This window comes from Synchytrium microbalum (assembly GCF_006535985.1).
Source record: "Synchytrium microbalum strain JEL517 chromosome Unknown SmJEL517_scf0017, whole genome shotgun sequence".
Lineage (NCBI taxonomy): Eukaryota > Fungi > Chytridiomycota > Chytridiomycetes > Synchytriales > Synchytriaceae > Synchytrium > Synchytrium microbalum.
The window spans coordinates 273,862-287,572 of record NW_022158366.1 but is presented as its reverse complement, the minus strand read 5'-3'; the positions used below and the strand labels follow the sequence as shown (position 1 = coordinate 287,572).

The following is a 13,711-nucleotide window of genomic DNA, read 5'->3' as shown; positions in this document are numbered from 1 at the left end:
ATCTATGGAATCAGTTCTTTGAAAGGCCAAACAATCGCCATGATGATGGGTTCAATGATGTGAATGTGGGATTGACTCGAAGCTTTACTGGCAGACGAGGGCAACGGCGTGGTTATTCTCGAGTGCAGAGAGATAGCTCAGAGGATGATGAGCATGTGGAGCTGTCTACATTCAGTAGCAGCACTTATGCCGCTCCAGGTTACGAAGAAAGTGCCGAACTTGATGAAGCTCAATTTCGTTTGCGCGGTTTGTAACCAAGTCTGTATGATAACCTGTAAATATAGCATTTATCTATTTAAATACAGACATAGACACGTAATTCAAGCTAATTCTTTCGCGAAAACCACCATTTGAAATTCCTCAGAAATCACGTCAAAACTTCCATCACACACCAAAAAAAGACAAGATGGACGTCAAGGTCGGTGCACCACGAAGCTGTCCTCGCAACAAGATCCTGGATTCTGTGCTAGACCATATTGGCGGAACTCCCCTTATTCGACTGAATCGGATTGGAAAAGCTGAAGGAATTGAAGCTGAAATTCGTAAGATTTTCTCCTTTTGATGTGCATCGTATATATGAAGACGATGAACTACTGAACGATTCTATATGTCTTCTAGTCGTGAAATGTGAATTCTTTAACGCTGGAGGCTCTGTCAAGGACCGTATTGGAAAGCGAATGGTCGAAGCTGCTGAACGTGATGGCAAGCTGAAGGCTGGATATACAATCATTGAGGTAATAATTGATCTGATCTGGTCGTGCCTTTTCGAATCTATGCTAATATCCTCTTACTTAGCCAACGTCTGGAAACACTGGTATCAATGGAAACACTTCTGTCATGGCACGATCGTGACTGATTCCTTTGCTGTTTTTACAGGTATCGGTTTAGCATTAGCTGCCGCAGTAAAAGGATACCGTGCAGTCATTACGCTCCCTGAAAAAATGTCTCAAGAGAAGGTAATGTCAATGGACACGTCACTCACCTGTCAAGCCCAACAAAAACACTGACTCACAATTCAACAGGTTGATGTTCTGAAAGCTCTCGGAGCTGAAATCATCCGTACGCCAACTGAAGCAGCATGGGACTCTCCAGACTCTCACATCGGAGTCGCAAAACGTCTAAACCAAGAAATACCGAACTCGTTGATTCCAGATCAATACTCAAATCCAAATAATCCACTGGCGCATTATGAAGGAACTGCTGAAGAAATCTTGGATCAGTGTGGAGGACATCTTGATATGTTTGTTGCTGGTGCTGGTACTGGAGGTACTATTGCTGGTGTTGCTAAAAAGTTGAAGGAACGATTACCAAATATCAAGGTATCGAATCAAATGAAGTCACGTTTTTTGCCCGTCTCCATCCATATTCTCAACATGATTGACTCCTGCAGATTGTCGGTGCAGATCCGAATGGATCCATCCTAGCACTCCCAGACTCTCTCAACCACGAGGGCATCCATTCATACAAGGTCGAGGGTATTGGATATGACTTTATCCCTCAAGTCCTTGAACGAGAATATGTAGATGAATGGGTTAAGACTGATGATAAGGAGTCATTTATCATGGCAAGGAGATTGATTCGAGAGGAAGGTCTTCTTGTTGGTACGACAATGTCCTCATTTGTCCCATTTTTTGCATATCGTTTGCTACACTTGTCTAAACTGATTCAACAATAACAGGTGGATCAAGTGGAACTGCTATGGTTGCTGCACTAAAAGCAGCAAAGGGTTTGAAGAAAGGACAACGTGTAGTTGTTTTGCTTCCAGACTCTGTTCGAAACTATATGAGCAAGTTTTTGAATGATGATTGGATGAAGGCTAGTGGTGAGTGGTTGCTGTCTGGAACAAGCATTACGAAATAAAACCAAGCCTTGTTTGCCACGCAGGGTTCACTGACGAAGTCACCAAGAAGGCTGAAGAAGATGAAAAATTACAATGGCATGGTGCTACCATCAAGGATTTGAGTCTTCCTCAAGCAGTGTCTGTACCTCAACATGTGTGTGTCTGATGGGTTGCCATGGAGGCAGCAAAAAAATACGCACTATTTGAGCCTGGAATGTCTCACACTTATTTGCTTGCGCGTAGATCTCTACACGGGAAGCAGTCGAAATAATGCAATCTAAAGGATTCGATCAGCTTCCAGTGACTGGAAGTTCCTCATCTCGGCTTGTTGGTCTTGCTACTCTAGGTAAATAAAACGATTCGTTCATAAAAGTAACGCTTCAGCTCACTCGTCTCCCCATCCTATAATCTTTTCTTTAGGAAACATATTGGCAAAAGTGGCATCCAAGCGAATCACTCTTGATGATCCAGTATCATCTGCAATGTTTGTCTGGGATTCTAAACGCAAGTTTAGCGAGATATCACAAGACACACCATTGGATTCGTTACAACGTTTCTTTGAAAAGCATGCATCTGCATGTGTCACTGAAAAGGGTCCTGATGGAAGTCATTTTGTCAAGAGCATTGTTACCAAAGTTGATTTATTGTCGTATTTGGCAAAGACGAGTGCTTTGTCACAATAGATGTATTCATATTTTGTGGAATACAGTGAATGAAACTTGAGAGATTGTGTGTTTGATGGATTTGCCGTTTGGTTGCAAGCGCCCTATTGATAGTCAGCTCTACGCTGAAGATTGCAACGATGTCGCAGTTCCTAGTTGCACCAATCAATATTTCACAAACCCAAGATCGGAAAGAGCGTTATACGGTTCCAAATTGGTTTATACTTTCACGAAATGCTTGTAAAATCGGACAGATCCGTCGAAATGAATTGGGGATGGCGACATTTACCAACTCTGTCAATGAAGGTGATTTTGGAGGGGTTGAGCTCTTTTATCACAATTATCATCTATATGATACCTAGGTTGTGGCTGTAATCCCATTTTCGCGTGATCGTAGTAGCTTGGAGCGTCTGTGATTAGAGTTATGAATACAAGGAAACATTTTGCATCGGGACGGTGATTATTTCTGGCGGTTTGGTCTCGATCAAATCATCGAGACTAATTCTTTAAACATTATCTTGAATCTTTGATAATGCTTTGGCTTTTTCAAAGTTAGAATGACGTGCGGTCGTGCGGTCCAGATGCAAATTCATGAATGCCGCAAGTTTCGATGACTGTCGAAAGGACACCCAATAATCGTGAAGAGCACTCAAAGTCCACTCTTACTTACGAGTTTTACGCTGTTCAGATGTTCTGGGAGCTTACAATACTCAAAAATGACCTCACATTGTTGTCTCCTCACACGAAGTAGAAAGACATTTGGACGAACGACAGATGGTACTTCAAAGAGCAAAAACGACAGATGCTGGTTCGAAGATCAAATTACGATATCATACGGTGTACTCGATTGAAAACCACTCTTGAAGTACCATGCTGCTTTTTCTGGGTTGCTGCTCTTCGCATCAGCGTCGTCTTTTCTCCTGTTCAAGCTCATCTTCCTAATGTCGCTGAATAGCTTTTGACTATAAAAGATGTATATAAAGCGAAAACGTGCTTCTACCATGGTAGGAAATCACCAAGAATAGTCTAAATATACCTGTTTTTGATGTCAGTGACCCCGCCTTCAAATATCTAGCGTTTTCGGACCTCTGGTTCGTAGATAGATTCTTCGCTAAAGTACTCCTACAGCCGGTCCGCAAACCAAGGATCTACACATTAGCGAACGCTACAGACAAAACAGCACAGGATCCACTAGCACAAATGTTTTGGCTCTTGAATTAGATCTTTTTTTTAGATACGGTCCACCCTCTCGAAACAAATGCAGCCTCACGATCCTTTCAGGCTCCAAATCCGAACGCCTCCACAATCATTGGATTTAGCAAATCCTCACACTAAACTTCTCAATCTTTTGTAGATTACCTCCCACCATCAGATCCTCAGTACCAGCCGCCGTCGCCATTTGGTATATCTTAGACAGTTAGATGATGGTGGTGGAGTTATTGAGTGACCAGGCGACGTACCAGATAGTGTCGTTGATGGGCCTCGAAGTTCATATATCAGTGACACCAATCGTAATGATCTTAACGACTAACAGTACAGTAACTTGCTGTTGCTGCGTTTGGGTCCTCTGGTCGAGTAGTCTTATACTGCCAAGGTTTCGGGTCTAACCAATGATTCGGCGCGATCGTAGATTGGGATCAAAACCCACACCAGCTTTTTTTGGAGAATTAACGATGCGAGGAGGAAATAAAGTTAAAATACAGTGAAGAGGTGGAGTATGTGAAACAGACGATCCAAGGTATAGTTGTGACAATGTACGTGTGGTTATAGACCGCGAGTTATCCGAGGACAAGTTTGAGACCTCCACAAGGTCTCTCCTCTATTGAATTGGGGATGAAAAGGTGGGCGATGAATGGAAACTGCCATCCGCCATTTATAGAGACTTCAAAGGTTGTTTGTTGATGTCAGAAGGACAATCAACCCAAGGGTTTCAAGCAATACAAGTAAATAAGGATTCCATTTCTGCATATATAAACAAGGAAGAATTTGTTAGTATCAAGGTGATGAGGCATGTATTCGATAAACTGCAGCCATCAGCGTCGTTGAAAAAGATTAGAGACTGTCGTTCACGTACTTTCAAGCCTTTTCAATCAGAAGCGCGACAGTTCTGACAAGTTATATAGCCACATTATCCATTGCTGGTTCTAATGACACGCCCTATAAGCGAATAAGAAGTAAACTTGTTGTTTGATCAGCCAGTATCGCTGTTGAAATCGACGTGTTGAAGAGCAGTCTTGCACCAATAACCAGTAATAAGGGCGTAGACAGCTCGACTTGTGAAATACTTGACTGAATCCTTTGAAGCGTCAGATCACTCAAAAACCTGCAATTCACATTCTTCTGCTCCACCTACAAAACAACAAACCATTTGCGTGCATACCAATAAGTGGATCCAACAATGGCCAATCTGCCATCGCTGTCGTCGCTTGGCAATGTCAACTTTTCAAAGAAATTTGGGCAATTGTCTCAGTTTGTTGGTAGAATCTTGTTTTGGCAAATCTTTTGTTGGTTTCATGTGTACTGATTAGTCCTTTCTTTATTATAGGAGAAAAGCTTGGAAATACCCAAAAGACAGGTACATGATCCTATACGTACTAGGCAGTCCCTCTGTTTGTCGAGATATCATCAAACATTCAGTCAACATCCCACAAAAATTTTGATATCCCGACAACTACCCCAAATCATAGAAACGAGTGAAGAATTCAAGAGGCTAGAAGAGGAAACTGATCTACGAAGGATACAGACTGAACGCGTCCATCTGGCTTGTGAAGGGTAGGAGTAACTCGCCTCTGCGTTGACGTGTCTTGAACCATCCTGATCTCTATGATCTCTGTATTAGATATCTACGTACACTATGTAAGACGCTTAGGAAGTGCTTCGTGTCGTTGATGGAGTTGTCTGCAAACTCCAATGCTAAATAGACAACCTCATTTTTTGCTTGATGAATGTAGCAAAGAAGAGACCGTCGCCGGAAGACAAGACAGAAGGAATGCCATTAGAGATCATGGGAACTTGTATGAATCACTTTGGATCCATGATGCAGGAGGATTCTCCTTATGGCAAGTCATTGTGAACTGTGTAATGAACATCAATCATTCTCAAGTGCTGACCCAGAAGGCACACGTTAGCTCGCTTACTAGTCAAATTCGGTCAAGCTCAAACCAAGTTAGCAAACATTCAATACGACTATGTATGACTCTCTATAGTGAATCACTTTTGGTTGCCAACACACACTCACCGACTACGAACCACCACTAGTTCCAACAAGCACGAGACGGATACGTCGGAAATCTCAGTCGATGCTTGCATGATATGAAGGAATACGCTAAACTGAAAACCAAACTGGAGAATAGAAGATTGGATTTCGATGCAAAGTTGAACAAGGTGCACAAGAGTAACAAGGAGAAACCTGAATTGGAAGAAGGTGTGATTAGGATGATTTGTTTTCGCGTTCTTAGGCTTTCAAGATATAATGAAGTGACTTGGTTTGCTTTCTTGTAGCAACTCGACAAGCTCAAGCAAAATATGAAGAGAGTTTGACTGAAGCTACTAACGTCATGGTTCGGTTGAATGCTAATGAGGTACCGGCCTGTTCGTTCTGAAGGAGAGTTTGTTGTCAAACATCGCAGGCTCTGACCTAAAGTGGTTTTCGGCTGTGTCTGTAGGAAGAGCAAATAAGCTACCTTTTGGCCTTCTTGGATGCTGAAATGGACTATTACAAGCAATGCACAGAGACATTATCAGCTGTAGCCAAAGAGTTTGCCTCGTATGTGCAGCTGTTTCTCGGAACTCTATGGTTTTCTTGCTCACGAATGCAACTCTTCCTTCAAATCTTAGACTGCCACGATCAGCAAATCTACCAAAACAGACACCATCGAGCTCATCACCATTCGGCGATGACAACAACAATCCATTCTCTAGTGAACCAACGTCACCACTAGGTTCACAAACCCTAGCATCGCCAGCAACAACATCAAAGCAAAACTTGTCTGGATCAAGTCTAGGATTGGGTAATTTCGGATCGATGAGAATCAAGGATCCAATAAGTGGACCTATTGGTGGAATGAGTCTTGGTAGTAACCCTATGAGCGGTAATAGTAATAATGTGAATGGTGGTGGTTCCTTACGAGGACTGCCGTCAAGTGAACGTATTGGTGTAAACAGCCCTGCCTTTGGAGGAGTTGGAACACCATCGTTTGGAAGTCCTAATATTGGAGGTGTTTCGATTGGTAGTTCAAGGAATGGGTCGCCAGCTTTACCATCAAGAACAGGTATGATCTCCTTGTAGTTGTTTTTTGTAGCAAGTGCTGCCCTTTCACACCATACTTTCTTGATGCGTTAAGGTGTCCCTGCAAGTGGGACGAAACAAGTGAGAGTCACATTCGATTTCGAAGCTGAAGGGCCTGATGAAATGAGTAGTACGTTATCGTTCATGTGCAATGTCACGAGTATACATAACTGACCAGTCCTTTTCTCGTTTTCGTGTCATAACAGTACACAAAGGAGATGTCATCAATGTGATTACAGAAATAGATGAAGGATGGTGGGAAGGCGAAATGGCTGACGGAAGTGGACGTGCTGGCATGTTCCCATCAAAGTAAGTTGCAGATGTTCAAGCAAGAAAATGCACGGTCGAGTGTATTAACCAATCGATTCAATCACTTGTCACTTTTTTTTGAACTAGTTACGTCGAGTGAGTATCACTATACTGGGCCTAACGGGACGCGCGTGAGGAGATATGAGCACGTATTTATGTACCTTTTTCGATTCTCTTAGGATTGTTTCCGATACATCAGCTCCTGTGAATAACAACCCCTCGGTAAGACCGTATTCCTGTATCATTTACCTTTTTTGGGCATCCACCGTTTCACGGATAGCAAATGACTTGGGCTCACAAACCTCGTCTCACCAACTAGCGTGGACTAACAAGCAGCATATCAGGCTCAAATATACGAAGCGTGGGATCAAACCCAAATATTTCCAAAGCACCTACCAACAATCTCTCGAATTCACCATCATTATCAGGTTCTAGATCCAACATGTCGTTATCTAATGCTGCTCGAGGAACGACAGGCATGACTCCTAGTACGAGTTCGAATGCTTTGAGCAATGATGGCGGTGGTGGTGGACCGTGTAGTACATGTGGATGCAGTGATTTTTCACAACATAGTTTCAAGGCCGGTGTGTGCTCACATTGCTTTCATAAACATTGAAGTAGGCTGATCTTTTGTAGTTTATTTGCCACATATATACCGATGAATTACATGTGTGGAAGGAGAGGTGTTGATAACATTTGGGCATCTTTGGTTTTCCATGTGCTTCAGAGTTTCAATGTGATTCCGGTACTTCTTCTTGGTACATGCAATGATCAGAGATGCAACTGGCTAAACAACTTTGTAGGTGACAGTACATCAACTACGAGGAAAGCTAAGGTTGCCAATACCTTCCATTCGCTAGTGAGTGTGTGGCTCGTAATTGTGTCAGTTTTCGGAAGCTTAACGTCACAAAATCTATTAGGATATTGTAAGAACGCGGTCAGATTGGGCATGCTTGGTACAATTGTGTTACATTTCACATATGTCGCTGGATGCTATCTATTATTGCATATAATCCTTCGTCCCCTCAACGGCCACTGTTGAGATGAACAACTGACCACAATTCCATTGTTGCAACGCCAAATGTCGATTCTGGACTTGCTGGTTTTAGGACAACTTAATTCGGTAAAATCACATGCAATTTGGATCTGAATCTGCCGGTTTAATCATTCTTCGTTTTCCCACATTGCCTTCACGCAGGACGCAGTATTCAAAGACATGGGAGTCAACTTCCCAAACCAAAAGGACGCATGGCTTGGACTTATCTTATGCAAACGAGACCTACAGTTTCACGTTTCACCCTCATGATGGAGTCTTGAAGTTGACGAAAATGGAAGACTTGGCAGGTGGTATGGGTTATCATATCCAAAAAGGTAGTTTCAAGTGCAGAAGATGGTCTTTTTGTAGCATTTCGTGATGCTAAACTCTGTGATTTGTTATCTTTACTTTAAACAGAGTCAAAAATGACTCCACAGAATCTGGAGAGCTTTGTGAGCTTGCTGTCGGACCGTTAAAGGTACAGAACGCAGCCTTTGACGTGTTTACAAAGACTAACTCAGTCGTTTCCTTTGCCTGACGTATTTTGTTGTGCTCTCGCCCTCAAGCATTTTCTCGTTCTGTTTGACGGACCTGATACTTATGTTTTTTAGTTGTGGTTGTTTTTGCATGCCATGATATTGAATCTTTTTTTAGATTATAATTCACAAGGATAATCTTGAGATGCATGACATGTGGATTGATCCAGCTCTAGTAACTGAAGCCAAGAACGCAGGCAAAGGAAACTGGATCAAATATGAAATGGGGTGTTCGGTATTGGCTCTTACACTAGTGCTAGCATTCGTATGTCAGATGGAATGCAATTCCACATTGCCGTGTATCAAAAGGAGTCAGTAAACCCATTCGGCTTCGGCGACTGGAAGCTGAAGAAAGAACTCTTGCACAGAGCCATCTGGCACATGGATACATCGTGTCGGTCTCGGATTAGGAGTTTGGCAAATAACAGCCCAACAACAATACTGGTGTGCCGAGACGGCAGTTTCATCCATCAAGAAGCTAAACTTGCGACACGGCGGAGTCGCTGACCCTAGTGATTTGACAAGGGCTTGCCAGTGACCTCCGCCAATGGCAACAGAATCAACCTTGCATTTTCACGTAAAGAGTCAGCTATGCCATTGGCAGGAGAAGATGCAGATGAGCTGCTCGATTCATTATAGGCTTGGGACGCAAATTCGTTTGCTGAAAACGGGTATTGGATGGGATCGTTGTCGGAATCTGGTGATCCAGCTGCTCTGTGTTACTATGCTATAGGAGAACTGCAGAAATCTTGGACGATTCAGGTGTTAAAGCAGATGTTAAAGCCGTAGTCTGATAACCTCCAACTGTATGATGGTTTGCAATAGGAGGTGAAGTGCTGCTGAAGACGAGTCAAGGCACTTGTAAGCATATTAATACACTACCAAAATTGCCTAAAAGGCCAAAAAATCAAGCAATGGTTTGGGATTGCATCATGTTTGTTGGGTGGATGAGGAGCTTGTCACGTAACGCGTACACGGCAGTTCCAGAAAGAGCCACGAAAGAAAATAGACTAGCAAGGACGATCTCTTCTTGTTTGAGTCACTCCGCTGTTTATTACAGTTTCTTCTCTTTTGCTCGGCATTCGGCCAGTAGAAGTTTTGCTTGATGTCTTGTTTTTGTTCCTGCCGCCACATCGCGAACAAGACAAGTGTATAGTAGAGTCGGTGCCCTATTGAGTTCATCTGTAGGCAGATATCCGGAATCTCTAGAAGCGCTATAAGGCAAGTTTTATCTCATTTGCAAAAGCAAAAAGCAGACCTTTCTTGTTCTCGCCGCTTTTGGACGGTCTCGCACTTGTAAATAGTTAGAGCAAGAGAGGAACTGGGCCTGGAATACATCTGGATGAGCGCTAACTAGGCCATCAATAGATTCTACTCATTGGAACCAGGCGGACTTGATTCACATTCGATCATTTGAAGCAAATACGTACAACATTGAAAAGTCATGGCAACTGAACTGTCTACATCACCTGTTGCTTTGCCAGCAGTGGCTCCTGCTCCAATACCAATCATATCTCAGGACAACCTGCCTGCTCCAAGAAGGTAACTGTTGGATCTACTTGGTCATGAGGATTGCTCGTCCAAATGAGCCTCGTGTACCCACAAGCAATCCCACACACGCACAACACACATGCTTTGATTCCATGCAAATCATCATCATTTGAATCGCTCTGATCATTCCCTTTATCTCTAGGTCTCGATCAACTCCAGTTGGGAAAGCTGCCAACGTAACAATTGCAACGCCGCCACCCAAACTTATAAGAATCCAACTCTTCCCACATACCGAACATCATCGCCCCAATCATCTATCAAGAAGCGACTCAGATCTGCATTTCTCATTCTCCCCGATCGAAAAGGACTTGAAACCAGGCACCCTTATAAAAATCGGACGAAAAGTCGATCGGAAACGAGAACGAGAGCCTACCTCCTCTGCTCGTCATGCCAGTGCATCACATAAACATCAACATGATGATGCGAATGGTGGTAGTAAGAGCACAACAGGTACTACTGGAGCTGAAAGGAGTAAAACATTAACTGAACGAACAAATCATGTTGGCTCACCGCCAAGCCCATCGGCTGTTACAGCAGCTACTCAAGCAGGCCTTGAACCTCACGTCGGTGGTATGGTCGGTGGTGCTAGTAGTGATGTCGTCGCAGTGGATACCACCACGGATTTGGCGTCGGATGATGTATTGTCAATATCTCCTCCAACTAGTTCAGCTACTTTGAGACGATTATCTGCAGGGCCATCTGCCTTCCGGTTACCAAACAGGTCGTCATTGCTTCCAACGCCAAACAAGGATAAGGAGACTGTCACTGCTACTTCGTTGGCTAGTCATCGGAAAGTAGAGTTTGTGGCCTTTAGAAGTAAAGTCGTGTCGAGGACGCATGCTGAGATTTGGATTGGTGCTGATGGACAGGTAAAGAAAGAGCGAAAAATGCAGGTTCTGGGTTTCCATATGCGACTTTGTTGAAGCTGCAATCTGCAATTTTTGGTTGTTTATTAACTCTCCGGGGTCTTCCTTTGCTAGGTCTACTTCAGAGATGTCGGAAGTTCTTCTGGCAGTTTCTTGAACCGGTTACGGCTGTCCCCCTCTGGTAAAGAGTCGCGTCCATATCCAGTCAAATCGGGGGACATTATTCAACTCGGTGTTGACTATCAGGGACGTCAAGAAGGTAATGGCGGGCTTCCAAAGACGTACCCTTTTTGTCACAAGTACTAATTTTCGCGTTTTTAGATATTTACAAATCAGTCATGATCAAAATATTTATCACAGTACAGAGCGGTAACAGACCGAAGCCCAATGCAGCAAAGTATGTGTTTCTTGGCCTCATTTCATCGTCCCAAATTTTGTTTTTTTGTGCTTCCTCAACTTGCTCACCAATGTGAATTTTAAATCAGATTAAGAGCTGCTCTCAGATCATTATTGGGTGCTATGAATGGTGGTGCAAGGGATGATTATGCTACTACCGATTGTTGCATCTGTCTGTGCGCTATATCTACCAACCAAGCACTCTTCCTCGCTCCTTGCTCTCACTGCTTCCATTATAAGTGTGTAATACCCTTACTCGGATCAGCACTCATGTTCCAATGCCCCCTTTGTCGGCAAGTCGCCAATTTGGAGGCATCGGTAACTGGAGAAGACAGTCAAGCAACGTCGTCACCACAATTAGAAGATGTAGAAACCAAGGATGTAGACATTGAAGAAGAGGAAGAAAAGATGGTTGATGGTACAGCGAGATGGGCTAGTCTTGCTGAACGAGGTGCTAAAGCTTCACGAAGGATTAGTGTCATGACTGTATCTCGAGGACATAGTAGTGATGATTATGACTCTGATGATCGGGAATTACCCTTGCCACCTGCTCCTGGAGGCAGTGATGATGCTGCTGGCCCGGCAACACTGTTTCGTAGTCCACGACATGTTGTTGGATCCGACGATGGACACTCGACAGAGTAAATTGCATAAGATGGGACGGCAGGAGAAAGGGACAGTGAAAAAAAAATAGTATAGGATTTAGCACCTCAAGTTAACTTTTTATTACTTGGAAGGCTTTTTGAAGTAGTTTGTGGATATACGAGGATAGAATAGTAGTTTTTGTGGTTTTGAGTTTGCAGGACGGTAGTAAATATAAAAGGTTGAAGGGAGCAAGAACAATTGTTTCATTGGAGTGGCCCTCCTCTCTTTGACGCGCTTCTTGTGTGCAAGGTTTGTCAACGGTTAGCGGGCGTTGCGCCTTCCTTTCAGACTGCGGCAAGCTCGCAGCGATAGACAGGACGTCAAAGACTCTTAGAATATTTCTCACATTGCCAATTTTCAGTCCGCAGCTCGAAAACATGCGTTACTTTGCAGATTGAAGATCAGAGTAACCATATGCATTGTTATGCATTACAGAGTCGAGAGGTGCTCATGAATTGTCATGTATGTCGCAATTGGAATCCGATGTATAGTCTTTGTGGGCTCATATTTTTTTCTCATTGTCACAGATGACGCACGTTGATAAAATGCCATCCATCTCTTTGACCGCTGAGGCCAGTGTATTTGGAGCGGTGTACGAGCAGGCTCTGCAAAGTGCTGCTCGTACGCCATATGCTGTGGACGAAAGGAAGCGTAGAGTGATGGTACGGAATATGCTGCTGAAACGTGATGCATTCGGTTTTGGTTCCCTTTTTTGGCTGTCTGTCATCTTCTACGCAACACCATTTTGTGACCATTCTCGTTTCAAAACCGAACTTATCACGCCTTCGTACTAGATTCTTGGAACAGTAGAGCATGGCTGAGGCTGCCAACGCTCAGGCTGAATATGAGATTGGCCAACAATAAGCATCTAATCCTCAAAAGGAGTGAGGAAAAGATTGTTTCGAAAAGAGTGTTTCGAGAAGCTGTATTGTCTCTCTTAAACGGGACTTGATCCCAGCTTGTCAAGATGATGGACACAAGAAGTGCAACTTGGCCTCCATTGGAAGAGGCGATCAATTTGGCTATCACCTTCTACGCATGTTGAGACCCCTCCCTTCCAACACCGACCCTCTCACGGCTTTCTCATTGAATCCTTGGGATAGTTGAGCAAGGCTGAGGCTGCCGCAACTGCGGCTCAATACGAGGTAAAGCTGCTCAATTATAGGTAGCCAATGCTGCAGAACTTGGGAACACTCGAATGAAGTGTTTTAGAGAAGCTACATTGTCGCTCTTCCGACGTTTCCGACGCGAGTTGATTTCAGCTTCTAAGAATGACTGATATAAGGAGATGCACATTATCTATGCAAATAGTCTGTCGTGCTTTTTTGTGGGTGGTTGTGATGTATAAGTTGTGCTAGTATTTTGTGGAGTGCGTTTTTCAACAATGTAGCAAATATAAAGATTTTGAGGAACAGAAAACTTTGCTAAGTTTTGTTCGAGTTGGTATTTTGCCTTTTGTCTGTGCGTGAAGGTGTTTCCAGCCTTTTATTCTTGTGACTGCAAAATCAACATACAGCATACCGGTCGGTGCACGTTTGGACCTACTTCACATACATCATAGAGTAGCAAGCAACGAGACGTG

General features: G+C 43.5%; 3 protein-coding genes across 3 annotated transcripts; all 3 read left to right on the top strand.

Moving 5' to 3' along the window:
• Positions 1-406: 406 nt before the first annotated feature.
• Positions 407-2,523, top strand: CYS4 (cystathionine beta-synthase; the record flags this gene model as incomplete). The annotated part of the gene is made up of 10 exons (XM_031169278.1): positions 407-542; positions 619-734; positions 796-814; positions 877-956; positions 1,023-1,319; positions 1,391-1,601; positions 1,679-1,822; positions 1,885-1,994; positions 2,084-2,186; positions 2,261-2,523. 10 exons carry the CDS (start codon positions 407-409, stop codon positions 2,521-2,523), a joined length of 1,479 nt encoding a protein of 492 aa, XP_031024761.1.
• Positions 2,524-4,900: 2,377 nt separating this feature from the next.
• SmJEL517_g03349 (uncharacterized protein) lies at positions 4,901-7,725 on the top strand (the record flags this gene model as incomplete). Its single annotated transcript, XM_031169277.1, has 16 exons — positions 4,901-4,979; positions 5,048-5,077; positions 5,190-5,274; positions 5,342-5,358; positions 5,454-5,571; positions 5,617-5,692; positions 5,761-5,926; positions 6,004-6,083; positions 6,168-6,268; positions 6,340-6,773; positions 6,846-6,920; positions 6,997-7,099; positions 7,187-7,195; positions 7,279-7,321; positions 7,419-7,638; positions 7,721-7,725. The coding sequence occupies 16 exons, from the start codon at positions 4,901-4,903 to the stop codon at positions 7,723-7,725; spliced, it is 1,641 nt and encodes a 546-aa protein (XP_031024708.1).
• A 2,390-nt stretch (positions 7,726-10,115) lies between these two features.
• SmJEL517_g03348 (uncharacterized protein) lies at positions 10,116-12,129 on the top strand (the record flags this gene model as incomplete). The annotated part of the gene is made up of 5 exons (XM_031169276.1): positions 10,116-10,213; positions 10,365-11,091; positions 11,203-11,347; positions 11,410-11,485; positions 11,574-12,129. 5 exons carry the CDS (start codon positions 10,116-10,118, stop codon positions 12,127-12,129), a joined length of 1,602 nt encoding a protein of 533 aa, XP_031024709.1.
• Between the last annotated feature and the right edge of the window lie 1,582 nt (positions 12,130-13,711).